The sequence below is a fragment of the Giraffa tippelskirchi genome, chromosome X (genome assembly GCF_054371585.1).
Source record: "Giraffa tippelskirchi isolate mGirTip1 chromosome X, T2T-mGirTip1v1.2.pri, whole genome shotgun sequence".
NCBI classification, from domain to species: Eukaryota; Metazoa; Chordata; class Mammalia; order Artiodactyla; family Giraffidae; genus Giraffa; species Giraffa tippelskirchi.
Window position 1 is genome coordinate 23,177,105 of NC_137289.1, and position 27,244 is coordinate 23,204,348.

General features: G+C 39.6%; 1 protein-coding gene across 7 annotated transcripts in view; it reads right to left on the reverse strand.

Moving 5' to 3' along the window:
* Positions 1–8,961: 8,961 nt before the first annotated feature.
* The window catches only part of SLC25A14 (solute carrier family 25 member 14), a 34,549-nt gene continuing 16,266 nt past the window's right edge, over positions 8,962–27,244 (reverse strand). For all 7 annotated transcript variants that reach the window (XM_081566601.1, XM_081566600.1, XM_081566595.1 and 4 more), the window contains 4 exons: positions 20,795–20,919; positions 19,864–19,999; positions 10,657–10,737; positions 8,962–9,399 (listed from right to left, as the gene is read on the reverse strand). In XM_081566601.1, coding sequence (XP_081422727.1) covers positions 9,358–9,399; positions 10,657–10,737; positions 19,864–19,999; positions 20,795–20,919 — 384 coding nt within the window. In that variant the 3' untranslated portion in view covers positions 8,962–9,357. The remainder of the gene's footprint in view (positions 9,400–10,656; positions 10,738–19,863; positions 20,000–20,794; positions 20,920–27,244) is intronic.

Here is a 27,244-nt window from a genome sequence, read left to right on the forward strand (position 1 = left end):
AACACTGGAGTGGGTTGCCATTTCCTTCTCCAGTGCAGGGAAGTGAAAAGTGAAAGTGAAGTCGCCCAGTTGCGTCCGACTCTTAGCGACTCCATGGACTGCAGCCTACCAGGCTCCTCCATCCATGGGATTTTCCAGGCAGGAGTACTGGAGTGGGTTGCCATTGCCTTCTCCATTGATTGTGCTAGGCTAATGAAAATATTATCCCCCAAGTTATATGTGTTAGTGGATAGAGAAGAAGTATTGATAAGCAGGTCCTTAGAAGTTTTATCACTCCTCCCATAAATTTGTTTACAAGCCTAACAGCATACTTCTTTGCATCGGAGAAGAGAGGGTGAGAAGTCTAGTCACATGTCCAAATTGTTAAATTTGAAACTAGTGACATACATCTGTATCAATAACTCAAAGTTCTTCAATCAATAGTTTAACATACAAACAAGAACACACCCCTGTGTGTATGGTGTGCTCACTTAGACTGGGGAAGAAGAGTGGGCTAGTGATGAAGCAGGTCATGGAGAAGAAAGGTCAACAAAGGAAAGATAAAGAAGAAAAATAAAGTAGAAAGTAGAGAATAAGAGGAAAATGATATATTTGCAGTCCCAGGTCTCCTGGAAAGAACTTAAAATCTAGTATTACAGTCAAGTGTCCAAGAGTGACCAACCACAACAACTATTGACCTTCTCTCTCCAGAGGTGCTATAAAGACACAGAATGAAATTGGTATTCTTTGCTGCTCACCTGCTATAAACTTTAAGTGACCCTGGATAAGGCTGAGTCAGTACACCTCTAGCATGGTACCATAAGCATGGGCTCATGACCCAGACCGCCTGGGTTAGAATCCCACCTCTGCCATCTTCCAGGATCAAACTATTTTACCTTTCTGTGCCTGAGTTTCTCACCTGAAAAATAAGAATAGTACCTATCTTACAGGGTTACTATAAGGATGTAAACAGTTTTATAAACATAATACACTTAAAACAGTGTCTGGCACATAATAAAAGCTGTAAGAGTTAGCTATTACTATTATTATCTGAGTTGTCTCACACTCTACCTTCTCAAAAAATAGTGGGGGGGAGAAGTTGAAAATTTGTTCATCTTACACCCTGCAGATTTTGATCATCATTTTATCCCCTCAAACCTGAGGTTTCCTGATCAGAAATTTTAGTTGTTTGAAGCTTCACATTACTGGTAATATGATAGATTTGCTTATTCCAGAGGAAAATATCCGTGTGGTCATCTGGAGTAAACATGAATCAGTCTGTAGTTTGGTACCAAGCAGCTTCATTGAAACCCTTCAGTAGTCATCCATTTGTTTTTTTTTTTTTTTAAGAGTTTTACTGAGATATAATCTATATACTATAACTATCACCTGTTTAAAACATACAGTTCAATGTTTCTTCAGAGAAGGCAATGGCAACCCACTCCAGTCCTCTTGCCTGGAAAAACCCATGGACGGAGGAGCCTGGTAGGTTGCAGTCCATAGGGTCGCACAGAGTCGGACACGACTGAAGTGACTTAGCAGCAGCAGCAGCAGCAATGTTTCTTAGTACATCTACAGCATAGTACAACCATCACCATAATCTAATTCAGAATATTTTCATCCCCAAACAAAACCTTATACCCATTAAGCAGTGCCTCCCTCTTTCCCCCGGGCCCTAGGCAATCACTACTTTATCAACACTTTCTGTCTTTATAGATTTGCCTATGTTGAACATTTAATTGGAAATATACAATATGTGGCCTTTTGAGTCTGACTACTTGCATTTAGCATGTTTTTGAGGTTCATCCATGTTGCACTAATGTGTCAGCACTTCATACTCTTTATGGCTGAATAATATTCCACTGTATGGATATACATTTGTTTACTCATCCATCTGTCAATGGGCACCTGGGTTGTTTCCATCTTTTAATTATTGTGAATAATGTTGCAACGAACACTGGTGTACAAGTGTCTGTGTGAGTCTCTGTCTTTAATTCCTTTTAGTATGTATATAGGAGGAATTGAAGACAGAGACTCAAACAGTTAGAACTGGGCATGAACAACAGACTGGTTCCAAATAGGAAAAGGAGTACATAAAGGCTGTATATTATCACCCTGCTTATTTAACTTTTATGCAGAGTCAGTTCAGTTCAGTCGCTCAGTCATGTCCAACTCTTTGCAACCCCATGAATCGCAGCACGCTAGGCCTCCCTGTCCATCACCAACTCCCGGAGTCTACCCAAACCCATGTCCATTGAGTCGGTGATGCCATCCAGCCATCTTATCCTCTGTTGTCCCCTTCTCCTCCTACCCTCAATCTTTCCCAGCATCAGGGTCTTTTCCAATGAGTCAACTCTTCCCAAGAGGTGGCCAAAGTATTGGAGTTTCAGCTTCAACATCAGTCCTTCCAATGAAAAACCAGGACTGATCTCCTTTAGGATGGACTGGTTGGATCTTCTTGCAGTCCAAGGGACTCTCAAGAGTCTTCTCCAACACCACAGTTCAAAAGCATCAATTCTTCAGCGCTCAGCTTTCTTCACCGTCCAACTCTCACATCCATACATGACTGCTGGAAAAACCATAGCCTTGACTAGACGGACCTTTGTTGGCAAAGTAATGTCTCTGCTTTTCAATATGCTGTCTAGGTTGGTCATAACCTTCCTTCCAAGAAGTAAGCGTCTTTTAATTTCATGGGTGCAATCACCATCTACAGTGATTTTGGAGCCCCAAAAAATAAAGTCTGCCACTGTTTCCCCATCTATTTCCCATGAAGTGATGGGACCAGATGCCATGATCTTAGTTTTCTGAATGTTGAACTTTAAGCCAACTTTTTGACTCTCCTCTTTCACTTTCATCAAGAGGCTCATCATGAGAAATGCTGGGCTGGATGAAGCACAAGCTGGAATCAGGCTTGCTGGGAGAAATATCAATAGTCTCAGATATGCAGATGACACCACACTTATGGAAGAAAGCGAAGAAGAACTAAAGAGCCTCTTGAGGAAAGTGAAAGAGGAGAGTGAAAAAGTTGGATTAAAACTCAACATTCAGAAAATGAAGATCATGGCATCTGGTCCCATCACTTCATGGCAAATAGATGGGGAAACAGTGAAACAGTGACAGACTTTATTTTTGGGGGCCCCAAAATCACTGCAGATGGTGAGTGCAGCCATGAAATTAAAAGATGCTTGCTTCTTGGAAGACAAGTTATGACCAACCTAGACAGTGTATTAAAAAGCAGAGACGTTATTTTGCCAATAAAGTTCCATCTAGTCAAGGCTATGGTTTTTCCAGTCATCGTGTATGGATGTGAGAGTTGGACTATAAAGAAAGCTGAGCGCTGAAGAATTGATGCTTTTGAACTGTGGTGTTGGAGAAGACTCTTGAGAGTCCCTTGGACTGCAAGGAGATCCAACCAGTTCATCCTAAAGGAAATCAGTCCTGAATAGTCATTGGAAGGACTGATGCTGAAACTGAAACTCTAATTCTTTGGCCACCTGATGTGAAGAACTCACTCATTTGAAAAGACCCTGATGCTGGGAAAGACTGAAGGCGAGAGAAGGGGACAACAAAGGATGAGATGGTTGGATGGCATCACTGATTCAATGGACATGAGTTTGAGTAAACTCCAGGAGTTGGTGATGAACAGGGAGGCCTGGTGTGTTGCAGTCCATGGGGTCACAGAGTTGCACAAGACTGAGCAACTGAACTGAACTGAACTGATGGCAATTCTATGTTTAACTTTATAGAGGACTCATCCAACTGTCTTCCAAAGAGAGCTGCACTGTTTTACAATCTCTCCAGCAATGTATAAAAGTTCTGACTTTTTCATATCCTTGCCAACTCTTGTTATTGTATCTTTTTGATATGTTGGACTTTTTACCTGGGAAAATAATTATTTCTCTTCTGAACCAGTGGTGCCTGGTCATCTTTGTGTTGCCCTTTCATTCAGAGCATTTAAAAATTAATAGACTTTATTTTTTAGAACAGTTTAGGTTTATAGATAAATTGAGCAGACAGTACAGAGTTTAGTCTTGTTTTGTTCCTTGACATACAAGATTTCAACCAAGGTCCTTAGTCTCTTTAAAGACGGTTTCCTTGTACCCACTGACTCCAAAGAGTTTCTTCTCAATCTACCTTCAAAACACCCTGGGTGGATCTAGTTCACATCTGACATACCCTTGTAAGTTTTTTTCCAATCAAAAATTGCAATTCAAAAATACACTGGGGAGCTGCTACTTACAGGAATTCTATGGTGAATATTTTTGTGAAACATTGAGTTCTTCAGGCATGTGAAATAATCCCCTTCAAATGTGATGTGGCCAGAGCCAGACTCTGACTCACTGAGGTGCCCTCACTGTAGCCTATTTCACTATAGAAATGGGTTAGCCCTTAAGTGTTCAATCAAAAGGCTCTATTCATCATACTGCTTACCTAGGGGGATACTGTACTGATCCATGACTAAGATAGGATAGGAATACTACACCAAAAATAAAAATAGCAAGTCAAATTCTTGAATTTGAACTATCTGCTCATGATATAGCTACTTAAAGGCAGCAATCATTAAAGCTTTGGCAATTCGGCTAAAGATCTCATTAGCTTCAAACTCTGTTTCTTCAAATTTCATGTTGAAAATAATTTACCTCCTTGCCTCCTTCACTCTTTTTCTATCACCAGAATATTGATCTTTTTTAGACAACTGTTTTATGAAGGACTGCCCCAGACTCAGTTCTTGAACCTCTTATCTATTGACGCTTACTCCCTTAATGATTTCATTCATTATCACAGCTTTAAGCACCATCTACATACTGATGATTTCCAAATATACATCTCCAGCCCATATCCCCCCTGAACTCCACACTTCAGTGTCTCACTGCCTAAACCACATCTCTCCAAAAGTCTAACTGGCTCTTCCAACTTAACATGTACAAAAGTATTGCCCCCCACCCCTGACAAAAAAGCCTTGTACCTTCCAGAGTCTTCTCCATCTCTATGACAATACTGCCCTTCTAGTGGCCCAGGCCTTGGAGTAATCCTTACCTCTGCTCTTTTTCTCTTTTAAAGCCCAAATCCTATCCCTTAGCAAGTCATTATTCACTCTTCTCCAACATATAGGAATTTCAACCACTTTTCACAGCCTCCACTGCTACTACTTTTATCAAAGCCACCATTAGTTCTTGCTTGAATCACCACATTAGATTCCAGGCACACTCTCACCTGAGGGGTCTTGCATTTGCTTTAACCCTAGATTGGCTTCTTCTCTTAACCTATAGACTTCAATCCAATTTGGCTTTCTTAGTGTGCAACCCCACTCCTATATTCCCCATCTCTCCTCCACTTTATTTTTTTATAAACCTTTTACTGCCATCCAATATACTATATATTACTCATTTATCTTTTTATGATGTCTCCCTTTGTAAACTATAAGCTCCATGAGGCATGGATATTTGTTGAATGAACAAATGAACAGATAATCAGTTTAAAAGGTGACATGCATCTCCCCAAGCACCTCTGCTGCTGCTGCTAAGTCACTTCAGTCATGTCCGACTCTGTGCGACCCCATAGACGGCAGCCCACCAGGCTCCGCTGTCCCTGGGATTCTCCAGGCAAGAACACTGGAGTGGGTTGCCATTTCCTTCTCCAATGCGTGAAAGTGAAAAGTGAAAGTGAAGTCGCTCAGTCCTGTCCGACTCTTTGCGACCCCATGGACTGCAGCCTACTAGGCTCCTCCGTCCATGGGATTTTCCAGGCAAGAGTACTGGAGTTCTCTCTTAAATAACCCATCACCCCACCATTATCTAATAATTCCAAATTTAGTTTCATTTCATTTAAATCCCACAGCATTTGCTGAACCTTGGCTATGCTTTAGACATTTTATCAGGTCTTTGGATACAGGTCAATTTATTTAACAAATATTTGCTGAGTATATATAACTGTACTCATCACTGAGAACACAGCAGTAAATGAAACTGACAGAATCCCTATTTTTGTGGAGTTTACAGACTAATGGGAGATATAGATATTATTAATCAAATAATCACATAAATATAATATGAAGTTATAAATTCATGGTATAACAAATTACAATGACAAAAGTGATTTAGATTAGTGGAGAGGAAATCAATGGGAGGTTTCTCTGAAGGAATAACATTTAAACTGAGCTGAAAGTCAATTTCCAACATATACACACCCTACAAGAAATTATCTTTCTTGTACAGGAAATTATACCACTGTGGAAAAAAGTGGCTTCCTTTTCATTCATCTATTTGGAAAGGAGTAGAGTATCTGACTGGTGTAGTAGTCTTAAAAATAAACAATGATAGCTAGTGGGAAGCTGCTGTATAATACTCACTCAGTGCTCTTTGATGACCTAGAGAGGTGGGATCGGGGGAGGGAGGTTCAAAAGGGAACGGATATATGTATACTTATGGCTGATTCAATGGCACCCCACTCCAGTACTCTCGCCTGGAAAATCCCATGGATTGAGGAGCCTGGTAGGCTGCAGTCCATGGGGTCACTAAGAGTCGGACACGACTGAGCGACTTCACTTTCACTTTTCCCTTTCATGCACTGGAGAAGGAAATGGCAACCCACTCCAGTATTCTTGCCTGGAGAATCCCAGGGATGGCGGAGCCTGGTGGCTGCCGTCTATGGGGTCGCACAGAGTCGGACACGACTGAAGCGACTTAGCAGCAGCAGCAGCATGGCTGATTCACTCTGTTGCATGGCAGAAACTAACACAACGTTGTAAAGCAATTATACTCCAATTAAAAATAAAAAATAAACAACGAGGTATCATTACACACCTATAAGAATGAACAAAATCCAAAACACTAACACCAAAAGCTGGCAAGGATATGGAGAAATAGGAACTCTCATTTATTGCTGGTGGGAATGCAAAATGGTATGGCCACTTTGGAAGATAGTTTTGCAGTTTCTTACAAAACTAAACAGACTCTTCCCATACCATCCAGCAATTGCACTTCTTTATGTTTAACCAAATGAGCTGAAAACTTGTGTCCACATAAAAGCCTGCACATGAATATTTATAACAGCTTTGTTCATCCTTCCGTAGGTGAATGGATAGATACACTGTGGTATGTGCAGAAAGAAAAAAAAGAGAAAATGAGCTGTAAGCCCATGAAAAGACATGGAGGAACCTTAAGTATCTATTACTAAGTTAAAGAAGCCAATCTAAGAAGGCTGCATATGGTATGATTCCAACTATATGACAGTCTGGGGAAAGCAAAACCACAGAGACAGTAAAAAGATCAGTGGATTCTGGGGGTTTGGGGGAGAAGGAAGAATGAATAGATGGAGCACAAAGGATTTTTAGGACAGTAACTCTCTACCGTATACTATAATGGTGGATACATGTCATTATACATTTGCCAAAACCCACAGGATGTATGACACTTAGAGTGAACCCTAATATAAATGATGGATATGAGGTGATAATGATGTGCCAATATAGTTTCACTGACTCTAACAAATGAATCACCCTGGTGAGGAATTTTGATGAGGGGGAAGCTGCACATCTGTGGGGGTAGGAGGTATGCAGGAAATCTCTACCCCTTCCACACGATTTTGCTATTAACCTAAAAATTCTCTAAAAAAAAAGTTTGTTACAAGTTTATTTTGAAAAGGCAGTACTTTAACAAATAAGAAGGTACTGTGGGGTGGTAGAATGAGACAGAGAAGGAATCTGACAACTATGTGCTAGCCTCAAACCCGCCACAATCAGGTTATGTGACTTAAGACACATTTTCTTAGCTTTTTTGGACCTTGTACATAAAGGGGAGTAGATCTCAGTGGATCCTAACCTGGTTTGGGTTGCATCCTTCCAGGCTACCCTCCACACCAGGGTTATCGTCCTAAAAATCACCAGCTGGTTATATTATCCCCTATTTTCAGCTTCCTTTGTCTGCCTCCTCCCTCCAGGATAAAAGCCAAACTCTTTCTTATGGATATATAGACAGCCTTCATAATTTGACCCTTTTGGCCACGCTATAATTTCCTTTCATTCTAGCCCACTTTGCTTCTCAAAGTGGAATCTAAGGATCACCCACCATCAAATGCCTGTGACAAAAGCAAATACCTCTTCCTCACATAAGGTTAGAATCTCAGGTGATAGGACACAAGAATCTACATTTTTTGCAAGATCTCCAGGTGATTCTGCCTCACATGGTATTTGAAAACCAAAACCCTGTATTTTAGCCATGCTGAACTGCCCCCCTATTCCCCTGCCTGGAATGTCCTTCCCTGCCTTAACCTACATAGTAACAGCCACTTTTTAGCACAAATGGCACCTCTACTGTGAAGCCTTTAGCCCGGCCCCCAGGCAATGGACTGTTTCCTCCTCTGTGCTTCTACAGCGCTTAGTTCATTTGTCAGACAGTACGTAGTACCTACTGTACTGTACTTAGAATCTATTTACATGTCTGTTTCTCCTTGGATGTGACCTCTAAAGTAGTGATTATGTCTTAATATATTTTTACATCTCCAGCATCTAGGACATACCAGACATACAATAAATGTTTGCTGAACAAATAAATGGATGGCTAAAGATTGAAGAACTAAACTATTCCTTTCACAAGTATTTGAGTGCCTACAATGTGGTAGATACTATTTTAGTATAAGAAAGTAGCCAGAAATTTTTGCCTGTAAGGCAATTAGAACCTTGGACACAGGGTTCTATTTTAAGCCTCTTTCAGCATTTTATCTGTGGAAACTGTCCAAATGAGCCCCTTGTTTGCTTATTCACTCTTCAGGTTAGAACCACTTGTCTGATGTTTACAAGTGAGTGGCATTATGAGAATGAATGGCAGTGGGAAAGCACAATGCACTTAGTCTGTTCCCATAAAGGTGCTTTAAGAGTCCAGACTCAATTTCATAGTCACCTTATCTTTATCAATTTCCGGAGAATATAACTTAAAGAGTTGGCAGATGAGAGAACAGTAAATGAAGACAAAGCCAAAGTGATTCTGTCAATAAATACTTTAATGAGAACTGAGGTCTGTAACGTACATAGCAGTAACTGCCCTGGCCTATGCCTTTTGCTCTAGCCCAAGTCTGGGGCTAACAAATTACATTTAACCCACATCTGAAGAGGCCATTTTGAGTATCATCCATCAGTATCCATCTTCACAGAAGATACCAATCTGGGGCCAGAGTCTCAATGTTAATACTTCCTCTCAGGGAAAAGTTCACATGGCAACACAAACACATGAGCAATTTTGAACCACCCTATCATTCTTCCACCAGAAGGGCCTTGGGAGACCAATGGTTCAGTAAACACTTACAACTTGATCAAAATACATTAGAACACAGAAAAAAAGGGGAAAGAAAAGTAGAAAGGTTGGCAGAGTTTGGCTCACATCCTTAGATTTGAAGCCTCTTGAGCTGCTCATATGTAATAAAAAACTGAAGAGTAAGTCATGGAAGATCACTGGAATGATACTGAATGTCAAACCTGGTTATAAATTGTACACTGCATTCTCTTATTGGGATACTTAGTCTCTGCTATTCTAAGTTATACTTGCTTGAAAGTCTTTTTAAAAACTACATCTGGCAAATCAAGTATGTGTTGAGTGCCCATCATGCACCAATTTTGATTGTTGGCATTTAGGAATGTAAGCATATTAAAAGTCTAACATACTTCTATTCTTTAGGGGCAAATAGGCCACACACACACACACACACACACACACACACACACACACACACACACACACACACACACAAGAACATCAACAACATAAAATTCAGTGCTAGAGAAACTGTTCAGAGAAGGCGATGGCACCCCACTCCAGTACTCTTGCCTGGAAAATCCCATGGACGGAGAAGCCTGATAGGCTGCAGTCCATGAGGTCGCTGAGAGTCAGGCACAACTGAGCGACTTCACTTTCACTTTTCACTTTCGTGCACTGGAGAAAAATGGCAACCCACTCCAGTGTTCTTGCCTGGAGAATCTCAGGGACGGGGGAGCCTGGTGGGCTGCCGTCTATGGGGTCGCACAGAGTCGGACACGACTGAAGCAACTTAGCAGCAGCAGCAGCAGAGTAACTGTTACAGACATTAGATGATCAGGAAGAGGAACGGAGACACTATCTCCCTCAACCTATAGCCTCCACAAGGGCAGGGAATGACTTTTCAACCCTGCAGTGCTCACCACAATACAAACACCACCACACACACCATCCAACTCACGGCTCTGCACACAGGAGGCGCTTGAACACAGTTAAAGGAAGGAGAGTTACCCAGGAGGAAAGAGCCCCCCTTGGCTCTGGATTCCTTTGTTCTATGAGTATTTTCTGTCTTATTATTTCCCCAGCTACTCTGGTCCTATACTTAGGGGTAGGAAATGTGGACTACCGCAGCATGGACCTTCCTGTGGACACCTCATAGCAGGGTTTTCAAAACCTTCCTAGCCCCTTCCAGATTTGGCTGTGCTTGTTGTTGTTTGTTTTAAACTTTGGCATTTATTTTCTAATCCCTTTAGTTTGTATTAGACTCCAACTGAAAGCCATTTCTGTACTTAGTTCCATCTGCAATGGTCATCACTAGAATAGATTCTCATTTGCCTAAAAGGCTCCAATAATCAAAATTTTCCTTCCCATAGCCTTGAATTACCTGGGAGCTGGAAGCATGTGCTTTCATTCTCATGTTCTAAAAGGATACAATGATGTTCCAGGGTCCAAGTCGAAGCCAGTTTGGCCAAAATCCTTTATAGAGCGCAAAAAAGCCCTCGTGTTTCCACATCTGAGGGAAAGATATAAAAAAAATAAGAGTGAATTCTCCTTACACTTTACATCTGACAATCACTGTTATTATAGTACTCATCTTCCATGCCCCTCCCCAACAACTTAGGATCCATGAATGGTCCTTTTTGCTAAAAACATACATTTTTAATTAGTATGGTATTCTAAATCCATCCACCCACTCATTCAAGAAATATTTACTAAACACCTACAATATGCAAGATACTCTTCTCGGTGTTGGGATAATAGTAATAATAGTAAACAAGAGAGAAAGTGACTGTGGTAGCCAGCCTCCAAGACGGCCCCCGATGATAACCATCTCCAGTTATTCATACCCTTGTGTAGTCCCTCCCACAACATATCAGGATTGGTCTGTGTCACCAATAGCATATGGCAGTAGTTAACAATGCTATGCTATGCTATAAAAGATACTTTGCATTTAAGAAGGTTTTGCCTTGTTCTCTCTTGGATCATTTGCTCTGGAGGAAGCCAGCCACCGTATCATGAAGAGGGGCCCATGTAGGGGGAAACTAAGGCCTCTGGCCAACAGCCAGAGAGGAACAGAGCCTTCCTGCTGACAACAACATGAGTGATCTTTGGAGTAGATGTCCCAGCACCAGTCAAGCCTTCAGATGATTATAGCCCTAGGTGACATCTGGACAATTACCTCATGAGAGAGCCTAAAGCTGAAATCACTCAGCTAAACTGCTTCTGAATTCCTGATCCACAGAAGTTGCGGGATAATAAATGTATGATGTATTAAGGCACTGAGCTTTGGAGTCATTTATTACACAGCCATAGATAACTTATACATTCTCTGCCCTCATAGAATGCACACGTGCATGTGTGTGCTCAGTAGCTTCAGTCGTGTCCAGATCTTTGTGACCCGATGGACTGCAGTCCACCAGGCTGCTCTGTCCATGGGATTCTCCAGGCAAGAATACTGGAGTGGGTTGCCATGCCCTCCTCCAGGGAATCTTCCTGACCTAGGGATCGAACCAGCGTATCCTGTGTCTCCTTCATTGCAGGTGGATTCTTTACCCCTGAGCTACCAGGTAAGTCCCATAGAATGCATACTCTAGTGGAACTGATGAACAAATATACAAATTAATAATATTATATTAAGAAATGATAAGTACTAATATGAAAACTAAAGCAGGGTAGGGGAATAGGGAATTGGGCCAGTCACTGTCCTTTCTGAGTCTGTTTCATCATTGCAAATTCTGCATATGTAATGCCATGGTTGACTTTATAGGAATGGCTGGAGGATTAGGTGAGGGACAATGTGAAATGTTTTGAATTTGAGTTTTCTGTTTTATATGATGGGTGTCCTACATATACCAACTGAGTGATTATTAGAATTAAATCACAAATAATGCATACCAAAGGTCATAAATTGATGATGTGTGCTAAATTCAGTCAACAGAAACAGTTCCTGCTTAATGGATAAATATTAAGTAAGATATTATATAATCTTATTCATGTAAGATATTATGTCCTGCATTGAAAAATGTTATTTTGCCCTCTCACTGGCGAAGTAAAACCCACCACTATACTAAAAAATGAATATATTTGGAGAAAACAACAATATGAGAATCCAGACTTCTAAATATCCCTTATCCTATACTGTAGATTAAGAAGACTTGATATGATTATCCTTACTAATCATTTTTGAAGCAAATAGTAACATAAGGGCACTATTTATGAAAACACAGTGGTCATATGGTTGTCCCAATGGATCATGAGCAAATGCTAAAGGTCTCAGACCAAAATTGATGTTGGAAAATTGTGAAAATCAACCAAAATAAATCCTGGATGCAGATAACCTAGAATCACAGACTGCTAAGACAAAGGACCTCAGAGATACAAGCCAATCTCATCACCTCTCACTTGGAACACCACAACAAGCCTCTTAACTGGTCTATGATCCCCACCTAGAAATCAAGCAATCTTTTAAAATTATAAATCAGATAGTGTCACTTTCTTGCTTAAAGCTGTCCAATGACTTCCCAGTGGATTTGATTCTAATTGTAAATTTTCTTCAATGACCTACACGATCGTACATGATTTAGCCCTGCCTCTCTCCAGTTTCATTTCCTACTACTTTTCCCTTCATTCATCACACACAGTCACACCAGCCTTGTTTTTAACCCTTGAAAGTGTCCAGCTCATTCCAAACTCAGAGCCCTAGTATCCATTCCCTTTTTCCGAAATGCTTTTCTCTCAGATTTTCTCGTGACCACCCTCTTATCATTCAGACCCCTGCTCAAATAAATGTCACCCCCTCACACCCTTTCCCTCACCATCCTAGCTGAAGGAGTTCCCCACCACCATCACAGAGTCACTATTTCATTACGCTGTGTTAGTTTTTTCATAGCATTTACTTCTTTATGAAATTACACCATTTATTATCTGCATGTTTATTCTCTGTCTCCCTCAACTAGAATGTAATCTCCAGGAAAGCAAGAGAGCAGGGACCATGTTGGTCTTCTTCACCATTCTACTCCACTATCAAACACTCTCTGGCATAGTAAAGTCTCCACTAAATATCTGAATAAGTATTTGTTGAGTAAATGAACACACAAACTTTTACCCACACACAGTCACTAACAATCTCATGAGCCTGATGATTCCTTGCTGAGTTCCAAAACAGGGACCAACTTCTTCCAAACATTAGAACTAGGATGCACACTCTTTGGCTTGAGGCAGTTGAGTAAAAACAAACAAGAACTTCTGTAGATACACAGAGACAAGAGTCTACTTTATGAAGTTATACATTCATTCAATAAATAATTTGCTGTGGATAGAGAGATAAATAAGATATGTTCCTGCCTTCATGGAACTTACGTCTACTGGGCAGACAGACATTAAAAGCAACTACAACTGACTCTTGAACAACACAGTTATCAGGGACACCGACCCTCTGTGCAGTCAAAACTCCTGGTATAACTTTTTGTCAGCACTCCGCAACCACAGATTCAACCAACCACAGGTCGTGTAGTACTGTAGTAGTTACTACTGAAAAAAATCTGCATATAAGTGGACCTGTGCAGGTCAAACTGGAGTTACTCAAGGGTCAATTGTACAATAAAATGTAACAAATGTCAATAAATATGATACAGCCATACAACAGAATATTATCCAACCATAAAAAGGAACAAAGTACAGGCATACATCATTTTATTGCACTTTACTACACTTTGCAGATGATGGATTTTTCACAAACTGAAAGTTTGTGGCAACCCTGAGTTGAGTGAATCTGTAAGCACCATTTTTCCAACAGCAGTTGCCCATTTTGTATCTCTCTGTCACTTTTGGTAATTCTCATCATATTTCAAACTTTTTCATTATATTACCTTTGTTTTGGTGATCTGTGATCTGTGATCTTTGATGTTACTATTGTAAAGAGATTATGACTCGCTGAAGGCTCAGATGATAGTTAACATTTTGAGGTATGTACATTGTTTTATTTAGACAATACTACTGCACATTTCATAGACTACTATGTAATGTAAAAATAATTTTTACTTGTACTGGGAAACCAAAAAGTTCATGTGGCTCACTTTATTGCAGTATGCACTTTATTGTGGTGGTCTGGAAGCACATCTCTTCCAGAGCTATGCCTGGATTGACACATGCTACAGCATGGATGAACCTTGAAACATGTTAAGTGAAAGGAGCTGGTCAAAAACCTCACATGTTGTATGATTCCATTTATATAAGATACCCAAGAATAGGCAAATCTACAGAAATAAAAGTACATTAGTGGTTGCTTAGGGCTGGGAGGATAGTGGGGTAATAGCTAAAAGGTACAGGATTTCTCTTTGAGGTCATGAAAATGTTCTAAAATTGACTGTGGAGTTGATGGTTGCACATAGCTTGGAACATACCAAAAGCTACACAAATAGGTGAATTTTATGAATTAGTGAGTTGACCCTCAAAAAGATGTTTTTCAAAATATAATAAATGCTATGAGAGAGCAAGAACATAAAACTACACACACATATATAGTTTAATGGTCAGGGAAGGCACTTATGAAAATAACGCAATTTTATGGCAGAAACCAGCACAACATTGTGAAGCAATTATCCTCCAAGCTGTGGTACATATACACAATGGAATATTACTCAGCCATTAAAAAAATACATTTGAATCGGTTCTACTGAGATGGATGAAACTGGAGCCCATTATACAGAGTGAAGTAAGCCAGAAAGAAAAACAACAATACAGTATACTAATGCATATATATGGAATTTGAAAGATGGTAACCATAACCCTATATGCGAGTCAGAATAAGAGACACAGATGCATGGAACAATTTTATGGACTCTGAGGGAGAAGGTGAGGGTGGGACGTTCTGGGAGAATAGCATTGAAACATGTATATTATCATATGTGAAACAGAACACCATTCCATGTTCGATGCATGAGACAAGGGCTCAGGGCCGGGGCAATGGGATGACCCAGAGGGATGGGATGGGGAGGGAGGTGGGTGGGGGGTCCAGGAAGGGGAACACATGTAAACCCATGGCTGATTCATGTCAATGTATGGCAAAAACTATTACAATATTGTAAAGTAATTAGCCCCCAACTAAAATAAATAAATTTATTAAAAAAAAATAAAAAAATAAAAGAAAAAAAATTTAAAAATAATTTCTTTACAGTATTATCCTTCAATTAAAAACAAATAAATTAAAAAAAAACAAAGCAAAGAGAGAAAAGATCCCACATGCCACGTGGCACAGCCAAAAAAAAAACGATTCAAAAATGTTTTTAAAAAAACAAAAAGGAGAATTCTCACACGTGCTAAAAAATATTATAAATAATGCAATCTGAAGAATGAGTAGGAGCTAGCCATCTAACAAAGTACACGGCATGGGTGAAAACTTGGCAATAAAACAAAGTCTAGTACTAGAACTTGTTCAGTCTGTCTGGATATAGAATAAAGGTAGCAAAGATAAGGCTGTAAGCAGTAAAAAGAGATCTAATAATATGAGCTTTGTGTCAATGAGAAGCAATTCAAGTGTTTGCAGATAGAGGTTAAGAGGATGAGATGTACAGCTGCTCATTTCTACATCAAAGAGGAATGCATCGTTCCATTCACCCAAGTGAACTCTTACAGACAAAATAATAAAGTATGATGACAATATGGAGCAAAGTTGTTTTAATAGCAAATAAATGAATGGCTGGTAAATGTAAGTACATAAAGGTTACTGTCAACATGAAAATATGTTTCTGATGATACCATATGGCATAGTAGTTATGAGTATAAACTTTGGAATCAGATGAACCCTGATTTAAATCCCAGATCTGCTACTTACTAGGTATATAATCTTGGGTAAATACTTAGCTACTCTGAACCGAAGTTCTCTCATTTATAAAATGGCAAAGATATTATCTACTCTATATGGTTGCTGCTCGTTAAAGGATATACTCTAGTGTGTGGTACATAATAAGCATTCAATAAACGCTAACTATTACTATATTACTGTACCCTCTATCTCCTCTTAGCCAACCTTCTTTTTTTTTTTTAATAAATTTATTTATTTTAGTTGGGGGCTAATTACTTTACAATATTGTAGTGGTTTTTGCCATACATTGACATGAATCAGCCATGGGTGCACATGTGTTTCCCTTCCTGAACCCCCCTCCCAACTCCCTCCCCATCCCATCCCTCTGGGTCATCCCATTGCCCCAGCCCTGAGCATTTGTCTCATGCATCGAACCTGGAATGGTGTTCTGTTTCACATATGATAATATACACGTTTCAATGCTATTGTCCCAGAACGTCCCACCCTCACCTTCTCCCTCAGAGTCCTTAAGACTGTTCTATGCATCTGTGTCTCTTATTCTGTCTCACATATAGGGTTATCATTACCATCTTTCAAATTCCATATATATGCATTAGTATACTGTATTGGTGTTTTTCTTTCTGGCTTACTTCACTCTGTATAATGGGCTCCAGTTTCATCCATCTCAATAGAACCGATTCAAATGTATTTTTTTTAATGGCTGAGTAATATTCCATTGTGTATATGTACATAGGAAGTGAGGATAAGTAGACAAGTGTAAAATACTCTTTCAAGAAGGTTGGCTAACCTTCTTGAAAGAGTATTTTACACTTGTCTACTTATCCTCACTTCCTATGTGTTTATCTGTCTCTTCCTATTAGAATTAAAATGTCACGAAGGCTGGGACTTTTTTGTTCACCAACCTAGAACAGTACTTAGCACAAAAGACACTTGAACAATTTTGCAAAAAATGAATGAATGATTAAACACAGTCTCCAATGGACAGCAATCTGGCTTTTGCAAACACCAATCCAGCAAACCTCCTCTAGAAAATATTAAACCCAACAGACTTTGCAGCCCTTATACTGGATCTCTCTATCCCAGTTATTCAGTATTAAATAACTTCTCATCCATTCCTGAAACTCATTTCTCCTTTGGCTTCTATGACAATAGTATCTCTTGTAAGTTCCCTCATATCTTTTGAACTGTTATCTTTTGGTGTCTTTCCTGAGTTCCTCATCTGTCAAGCCCTTAAAAATTGGGAATTCTTTCTTTGGTCCTACTCTTCTCTCTATACCAGTGATTGTCAAGTGGAAGGATGAGCATGTTAGCAATAGAAAGGAGGGCTTTTGTAAAACTCTACTCTTCAGAGTATGAGAATCATTGCTTCTGTGAATCACTAGTAATGGAAGGAGCTTTACAATACTCCAGTGTGCGACGAAAGCAACAAATTTGTGAATTCTTCTTTCTGCTCTCCTTGGTCTCCCCCTCCACAGTTATGTAACACCTGTACACTACTGTTTCCTCAAGTTCTTACCTCCACCCCTGAACCTCCAAGTTAAGACTAGGATATTCAAATATATTCACTGGGTATTCCTCACGCACCTCAAACTAAGTATCTCAGAACTGTGATGTCCCCCACAAAACCTGCTCCTTTTCCTGCAGTGTCTCTGTCAATAAAAGTCACCACATGGTCACCAAAACCAAAAACTGGGAAATTATCTCTGACACCTTGTTTCTCCCCCACCTCTCCACACCAAGTCAACCAAATCCTGTTGACTTTATCAATTAAATTATTCTCAGCTCTATCCCTACTATTCATGCCAAGTTCAGCCTCTCATCACCTCTTGCTCAGGCCACTCTAAGAGCCTTCCACTAAGTTTCCCTATCCCTAGGTCAGCAGTTCTCTAAGTGTGGTCCCAAACTAGCACCATCAGTATTGCCTGGGAACTGGTTAGAAATGCAAATTCTCAGGTCCTACTTCAAACTTACTGAATCACAGTCCAGTGATGGGGCCTAGCCATCTGCATTTTAACAAGCCCTCCAGGTGGTACCTGGAGAAGGAAATGGCAAACCACTCCAGTATTCTTGCCTGGAGAATCCCATGGACGGAGGAGCCTGGTAGGTTACAGTCCACGGGGTCGCAAAGAGTCGGACACGACTGAGCGACTTCCCTTCCCTTCCAGGTGGTACAGATACATGTTAAAGTTTTCAGGCTTATTCCCTTGGTTTTATGGTTTTCAACCTTGGGTGAACACTGCAATCACCTGAGGAGTTTTGAAAATCCTGACAACCTGGCTCCTACTCCAGACATTCTGAGCAGTGGTCCCCATCCTTTTTGGCACCAGAGATCAGTTTTGTAGAAGACAATTTTCCCATGGACTGGGAGAGCAAGATGGTTTTGAGATAATTCAAGTGTATTACATTTGTTGTGCACTTCATTTCCATTACTATCACATCAGCTCCATTTAAGATCATCAGGCATTAGACCCCAGAGGGTGGGGACCCCTATTCTGATGTCAATGGTCTGAGGTGAGCACAGAAGCTGAGGACATTCCCCAGGTGATTCCAGTGTGCACTTAAGATTGAGAACCACTGTCTTAGATCCACTCTCCACAAAGCCAGCATGATCTATTTAAAATATAAATCTGACCTGATTAAACCTTTCAACAGCTCCTCATCATCTAAAAAAAATAAGCCCAAGCATCTCAACATAGAATTTAATATCCTTTATAACTTAACTAACCGTCAGCCACCAACATAGGGAAGGCACCACAGTGTAGTTAAAAATGTTGGTTTGAAACCAACGGTCTGAGTTGAAATCCCAGCTCTCTCACCTACTAGCTGTGAAACCTTGGGCAGGTTAGTTAACCTCTTAGTGCTTCAGTGTGTTGTAATTGTGAGAATTAATGAACGAATACATGAAAGTCTCATTAGAACAGTCCCTGACACATAGTAAAGCACTCAACAGATGTGTTATTATATTCAGTATTCTTCCATCTACAGGAAACCTATCCCAAATTTCCAAACTGGACTAAAATTTCCTCCCATAGAGCCCTGAGTTTATCACTTAACAAGATGTGTTGATTATCTGTTGTATACCTGTGGTACACTTTAATTCCTCTGTTTCTATTAAATGGTACCTGGGGACTTCCCTGGTGGTAGTGAATGAGACTTCACCTGCCAGTACAGGGGACATGGGTCTGATCCCTGATCCAGGAGGATGAAGACCCAGCACAACCAATAATTAGCTAATTAAAAAATAAAATATTAATAAAATAAAATGGTATCTGATAGATAATAGTTAACTAAACTGATAACAGTAGAGAAACTATATAATAGTATCATATTTTAGCTCCAAATTTGCTTTTTTAGAAGTATTATTACTAGTGGTTATATAATGCATAATACCAGTATGATTCTCAGCTTCCTACAAACATAACACAGCAGAAACTTTCAAAGCCAAACTGGGAACAATAGTACAATACTGAACTAGAATCGAGTATCAGATTTTCTATTACAGCATCTCTGCCTTGTCTGAAGTGGGCAAATGTGGAATATGTCAGGTCCTTTTCATCAGTAATTCTACATGGTGCTATTGATAAGGTATCCTGCAGTCTTAAGCATTCAAACTGGAATAATAATATCAAGGACCACTAAGCATCAGCAGATTACCAAGGAGACAGTTTTCCTACCTGGGAATTACTCTGAGAGGCTACTAAAAATAGACATAATGATTCTTCCATCTTCAGAGCAGCAACTAAGAATAAGGACTGCAAGAAGGTCTGAGACATCAACGAAAATAAAAAATATAATCCAAGTTCACTATGTGCGTACCTTTAAAATGCCATCCAAAGTGCCCTTATAGAGGTCCACGTGTCCCACAATTGCCCTCTGGTTCATCATGCGAGTTCGTACCACATCAACTGGATTGGAAGCCAGAGCCCCAGCCAAGCCACATGTAAAGCTGGAACTAAAGATAAAAACTGTGAGAAGACAGACTGCTCACTTTCACCTCTGCCCACGTAAACAGAAATTAGGTCAAACATAAATGTACTATGAATCAGACATCACATAAAACCTGGCACTTGCTCTTTTATTACAATCTAAAGAGAAAGGAAATCTTTACTAAAGAGACATTAGTCTCTTAAAAGTGAAGCTGTCCCCTTCATTTTTCAATCCAAAATTCAGATAGCTTTTTTTTTTTTTAAAAAAAGAGACAGTTTGTAAGTCTAGCAAGTTTCCTAAGCAGGAAGTATTATGCATCATCTACTAGTTATGTAAACTTTTCAAGTCACAACATCATATGCAAAAGGAATCTGAGTAGTAAAATATCATAAAAGTTGCAAGATGAAGAAAATGTAAGATGAAATGAGCAACAGTCTTCAGTCCAAAACTGTGGTCTTGCTTCACAAGCCCTATAAAATTTCACCCTTTTATTCTGTTTATCATTGAGAAAATTTGCTCTCTGACCCAAAATTAATCAAAGCAAATAATAGATGAGTTTATTAGGTATAGAGTCTATATATGAACAAATGCAAATACTGCAGACATCTGGAATTAGTCACTGCTCCCAAGTACCAAAGTGCCTATTGCATCTGGAATCTCTGTATGTTTATCAGAAGGCTTGAAGTTCTGGTGATGAGAGAGAAAAAGGTATTTAGGCCATATGTACCCATTACCAGTTCTAGATGAGGACTTCAGTGAAAGATGATTTTTGTGCTTGAAGTACTGACAATATGGAATGAACACAACCTATCAGACTTACACAAAGTGAGTTAAGATTGTGTCTCCCAACAGCCCTGACAATATCAAGTGCTTCTTCGTAATATCATATACTGGTAGCTCTACTCCCACGACGATGGCAGCCCGCTGAGCAGTTGGGACAACACCCTACAAAACATAAGTGACATGAGACACTGGGGAAATACATTGGTAGTGAGTTAAGTCAAAAGGTGAACAAAATAGGTCAGGAATTAAAAAATGGCAGAAAAAAATCCAAGTCTGCAGCATAAGATCACTCTTTCACATCAATCGCATATACTGAAACATTTATAAATTCCCAATTCTCTTATTGTACTAAAAATAAAATCATTGATATGACACCTAAAGCACAAACAACAAAAGAAAAATAGATAAATGGACTTCATCATAATTAAACATTCTTGTGATTAGTAAAACAACAACACACACAATGGGAGAAAATATTTGCAAATCATATATCTGGACTAGTACAAAGCATATATTATATTAATATATGGACCAGAATCCAAAATATATAAAGAACTGTTACAACTCAACAATAGAAAGACAAACAATCCAATTTTTAAAATGTGCATTTTCCCAACGAAGATAATTCCCCAAAGAAGATATACAATCATATACTGCTGGTGGGAATACCATATAGAGCAGCCACTGTGATAAACACTTTGGCAATTCCTGAAAAAGTTAAACATAGAATTACTATATGACCAATCAATTTCGCATCCAGATATACCCAAGAGAATTCAAACATATATTTATGCAAAAATTTGTACATAAATGTTCATAACAGCATTATTCATAACAGCCCAAAAGTACAAATACTTATTAATTGATGAAAGGATAAACAAAATGTGGTATGTACATACAATAGAATTATTATTCAGCCATAAACAGAAATGAAGTACTGATAAATGCTAAAACACAGATGAAACTCTTAGAATAGTATGTTAAAGCAGTCAGTCATAAATGCCACATATTGTATAATTACATTTACATGAAATGCCAGAATTGGGAAATATACAGAGACAGAAAGCAGATTAGTGGTTGCCTAGGTCTGGGAGGGTTGGAGGTTGTGAGAAGTGACTATGAATGGGTATAAGGTTTTTTCTCTGGTGATGAGATGTTCTAAACTTAGACAGTGGTGATGGTTGTACAAGTCTGTGGATATCCAAGAAACATTAAACTATATACTTTAAGATGGCAAATTTTATGGTATGTGAATTATCTCAATAAAGATGTTGGGCTTCCCTGGTGGTCCAGTGGTTGGGAAACCACCTGCCAATGCAGGGGACACGGGTTCAATCCCTGGTCCGGGAGGATCCCACATGGCCAGGAGTAACTAAGCCTGGGAGCAACAACTATTGAGCCTGCCCTAGAGTCCGTGTTCCACAGTAAGAGAACCCACCACAATGAAAAGCCCACATACTGCAACGAAGAGTAGCTTCCGCTTGCCACAACTAGAGAAAGTCCACACACAGCAACAAAGACCGAGCAAAGCCAAGAATAAATAAATAAATAATTTAAAAAATAAAAGCATGAAGCAAAAGTCAGTAGGGAGAGGAGAGCTTTTGAGTTTAATTCACAGAATTTAGGATGTGCAGAAAGGATACACTAGGATCACACAAAAGGTATGACATAGCCAGGGAGAAGGCCAAGGCAAAGTGTACTTCCTTACAAGTCCTCCTGCAGTAACACTACCAGCTTTTCAATCACGAGCACACTATTCCTATCACAGCTTACATTACAACACAGGGTTGCTAGAGCATTAAAAAGTCATGTTTTTGAAGAATAATAATAACACAAGAAAATGCTTATAATGCTAAAGAAGGGAAGAGATAGCATTATTCTAACTGGGTTTCCCAGGTGGCTCAGTGGGTAAAGAATCTGCCTGCCAATGTAGGAGACATGTGAGATGCAGGTTCGATTCCTGGGTCGGGAAGATCTCCTGGAGTAGCAAATGGCAACCCATTCCAGTGGCTGGGAAACCCATGGACAGAGGAGCCTGGTGGGCTATAATCCATGGGGTCATAAAGCATCAGACACAACTGAAGTGACTGAGCATTCTAACTTTAGGAGGAGAGATATATACACAAATGACATATTTATGTAAAAATTTTTACAAGGAATATTTTACTTTTATAACTGTGTTTAAATATCATTTAAAAAACTGAGGGACTTCCCTGCTGGTCCAGTGGTAATGACTCCATGCTTCCAATCTAGGGGGCATGAGTCTGATTCCTGGTTGGGGAACTAAGATCCCACATGCTGTGTGACATGGCCAGAAAATAAAATTTAAAATAACTTGATAAAAAACTGAAAATAATATACCAGGAGGAGTAACTGCTTTCTGGGATACCTGTTAAAATTAGAGTTCAATCCTCTCTAAATTCCCAAACGCAATTCATAAAGTGGGCGTGATGGAGATGTGCTGTCATTAGATGCTTGATTCTGCTGATCAGGCTGGTTCGCCCAGCAGTACCTTTCTCTCTGACCCTTCCACCTGCTCAACTCTGTTAGAAGGTGGCCCCAGAAGACTAATTTGGTGAAAGTATGGCCCCATGGGCTGAATTTTGGTCACAGACATTTTTTACGTGGTCTACAGTGTTTCTTAGAAGGCTGAATTAGCTGTCAACATAAAAAAAAAACAACACTGCAGGAATGGATACTTCACACAGGAATGCAGATTTTCAGCCTCTCTTGAAAGCCCACACTGGACTCCCATAGTGCACGGCAGCAATGAACAGGGCAAGTGCTTTCCAGGTCACTGTTCTACTGTCTCTCCAACCCTGACCTAAGTGCCGTCACTTTCTTACTGTACTCCTGCTGTTATTTCTTTTTTTTTTTTCTTGACACCTAACAGTCACCCTTTATTTAATGAATGAATCAAAGAACATTTACATTGCATGTTCATGAATGAACGTTGGAAGTGGTATCAGCTACAGGGCAGAGGACTGTCCCTGTTCAGTCACCTTCCTTGAGAAACTTTTCTTATGTGGTCTTGGCTTTGTTAGCTGACAAAATGAAGCCAGCGACCTTTCCACCTACTTTGGTGTCTACTGCTGCTACTGCTGCTAAGTCGCTTCAGTCGTGTCCGACTCTGTGCAACCCCATAGACGGCAGCCCACCAGGCTCCCCTGTCCCTGGGATTCTCCAGGCAAGAATACTGGAGTGGGCTGCCATTTCCTTCTTCATCCTGCTGTTATTTCTTACAATGGAGTTAAGAAGAAAGGGAAATGCTTCCAGTGAAAATGAAATCTTTCTAGTACCCATGTTATTATAATCAAAGCAAGAAAATTAAATACAGACGAAAAGAGCCCTGTGTTTGAAGAAAAACGCAAACATACTTCCCTGTTGAAATGAAAAAAAGATTCCTGCATTTTAATATGTAAATAATACGTGTCTGTGTCAAAAGAATGTGCTAAGTTGCTCAGTCATGTCCGACTCTTTGCGACCCCTGAACTGTAGCCTGCCAGGCTCCTCTGTCCATGGGATTCTCCAGGCAAGAATACTGGAGTGGGTTGCCATTTCCTCCTCCAGGGGATCTTCCCAACCCAGGGATTGAACCCACATCTCTTACACTGGCAGGTGGGTTTTTTTTACCATTAGCGCCACCTGGGAAGTCAAAAGAATACAGAACACAATGTATTTCATTTCTTTACCTTACATGTCTAGATGATGTAAACAGCCTGAATTGTAAAAGCAGCCATTTTCAGTTCCTCAAAAAGTTAAACAGAATTATCATACAAGCCAGCAGTCCCACTTCTAGGTATATACATAAAGAATTGAAATCAGTCTTGAAAAGGTATCTGCACATCCATGTTCACAGCAGCATTATTCGCAAGAGCCAAAATACAGAAACAAACTAAATGTTCATCAATGGATGAATGGATTAACAAAATGTGGTGTATGTATATAACAGAGTATTGTTCAGCTTTAAAAAAGGAATTCTGACCCATGTGACAACATGGTCGAACCTTGAAGACATTATGCTAAGTGAAATAAACCAGTAATAAAAAAACAAATATTGTATGATTCCACTTACATGAAGTACTCAGAACCATCAAATTCATAGGGAGATAATAAAAGGCTGGTGGCCAGGGGCTGGGGGAGGGGGAAATGGCATGTTGTTGTTTAACAGGTACAGAGTCCCAATTTTGCAGGGTGAAAAGAATTCTGGAGACTGGTTGTACAACTATGTAAAACTGTGTTATATATCTTTTATTACAATTAAAAGATTATTTTAAATAAAAATAAAGTAGCTATGTTCCCCTGACAAAAATCTTCAATTTTATTTATTGCTCTGTGTTTGTCTTTCTCCTAGCATTAGTTTGTGAAAAAGTGAAAGAGTTCTAGTTAGTTCCATTTTCTGGTTTTAAATTAGACTAATCAAGATAGGGTACCTCAAAGGGCCTTTTTATCCAAAACCAAACCTCAAGTATCATTGATGGATGCCATTGATGAAAGGTTATTAAGTAACAGAATATATGCATGTTGTTGTTAGATATATTACCATAAACATTACCTGCTAATTGCAAAGGGGGGAAAACTTATCTTTTATTATGGTAAGAGGTGGTGGACAGTATCTTAACAAGTGAACAAACTTGGCATCACTAATTTGGGGACAACCTAACATTATGTGCCTCTTGCTGTGGTGCAATATGACATACAGGGTCACCTATGCAGGTCTCTTACCAAAAACATTTCACATGCATCTAATCAAGCCAACAGATCTAACCTCCAGTATACAGGAAATACAGGGGAAATGCAAGGAAACATTTTATAAGAAAACTGGGTTGATATCATCAGTAAAGGAAATTTGAATATGGACTAGGTGTTAGGTATTAGGGACTTATTAATTTTCTGAGGTGTGACAATTTGTTGTTGTTGTTCAGTCACTCAGTCGTGTCCAACTCTTTGTGACCCCATGGACCGCAGCACGTCAGGCTTCCCTGTCCTTCACCATCTCCCAGAGCTTGCTCAAACTCATGTCCATTGAGTCAGTGATGCTATCCAACAATCTCATCCTCTGTTGTCCCCTTCTCTTCCTGCCTTCAATCTTTCCCAGCGTCAGGGCCTTTCTAATGAGTCAGTTCTTCACATCAGGTGGCCAAAATATTGGAGCCTTTATTGTCATTATGTAGGAGAATGTCCTTATTCTTAGGATATGCATAACGAAGTACTTAGGGGAGTACTATGATGTCTGCAACTTCCTTTCAAATAGTTTAGCAAAAAGAAAGAGTGTGTGTGTGTGGGGGTGGGTGGGTGGGTATGCATATGTGTATACATATACGTAAGTGGATAAAGCAAATATGACTAAACTTTGAGTCATTTAATCCAGGTATGTAGGTTCTGTTCATTGTTGTGTTCTTTCAACTTTTCTGTATGTTTGACATTCCCTGGTGGCTTAAGAATCTGCCTGCAAATGCAGGAGACGTGGGTTCAATCCCTGGGTTGGGGAGATCCCTTGGAAGAAGGCATGGCAACACACTCCAGTATTCTTGCCTGGAGGATACCCATGGACAGAGGAGCCTGGAGGGCTACAGTCCATGGGGTCACAAAGAATCAGACACGACTGAGCGACTAAGCACAGGACAGCACTGTTAGGGAAAATCATAAAGAAAAAATAAAAGTGAGTCTCTCCCTTTTAAGAACCTATTAATGAATTTCCCATTATACTCTGTACTACTAGTAGTCTTATTTAACATTACAAACTTAAGTGATTAACATAGGATAAAAAGTTACAGGAACAAAAAAAAAAACCCAAAGTACACATAGAAGACTGGAAGATAATATGACAAAATGTTAACAGTGATATTTCTAGTTAGTGGGATTACTGGATATTTTTCTTCTTCATATATTTTCTCAATATTTTATAGTATGTATTTTAACTTTTACAATGTTAAAGTGATCAATCTAAAGAAATGGAGAAAAACAACAAAATGGGAATGACCAGAGATCTCTTCAAGAAAATTAGAGATACCAAGGGAACATTTCATGCATAGATGGGAACAATAAAGGGCAGAAATGATATGCACCTAACAGAAGCAGGAGATATTAAGAAGAAGTGGCAAGAATACACAGAAGAACTGTACAAAAAAGATCTTCATGACCCAGATAACCACGATGGTGTGATCACTCACCTAGAGCCTGACATCCTGGAGTCCAAAGTCAAGTGGGCCGCCTTAGGAAGCATCACTACAAACAAAGCTAGTGGAGGTGATGGAATTCCAGTTGAGCTATTTCAAATTCTCAAAGATGATGCTGTGAAAGTGCTGCACTCAATATGCCAGCAAATTTGGAAAACTCAAAAGTGGCCACAGGACTGGAAAAAGTCAGTCTTCATTCCAAACCCAAAGAAAGGCAATGCCAAAGAATGTTCAAACTACCACACAATTGCACTCATCTCACATGTTAGCAAAGTAATGCTCAAAATTCTCCAAGCTAGGCTTCAACA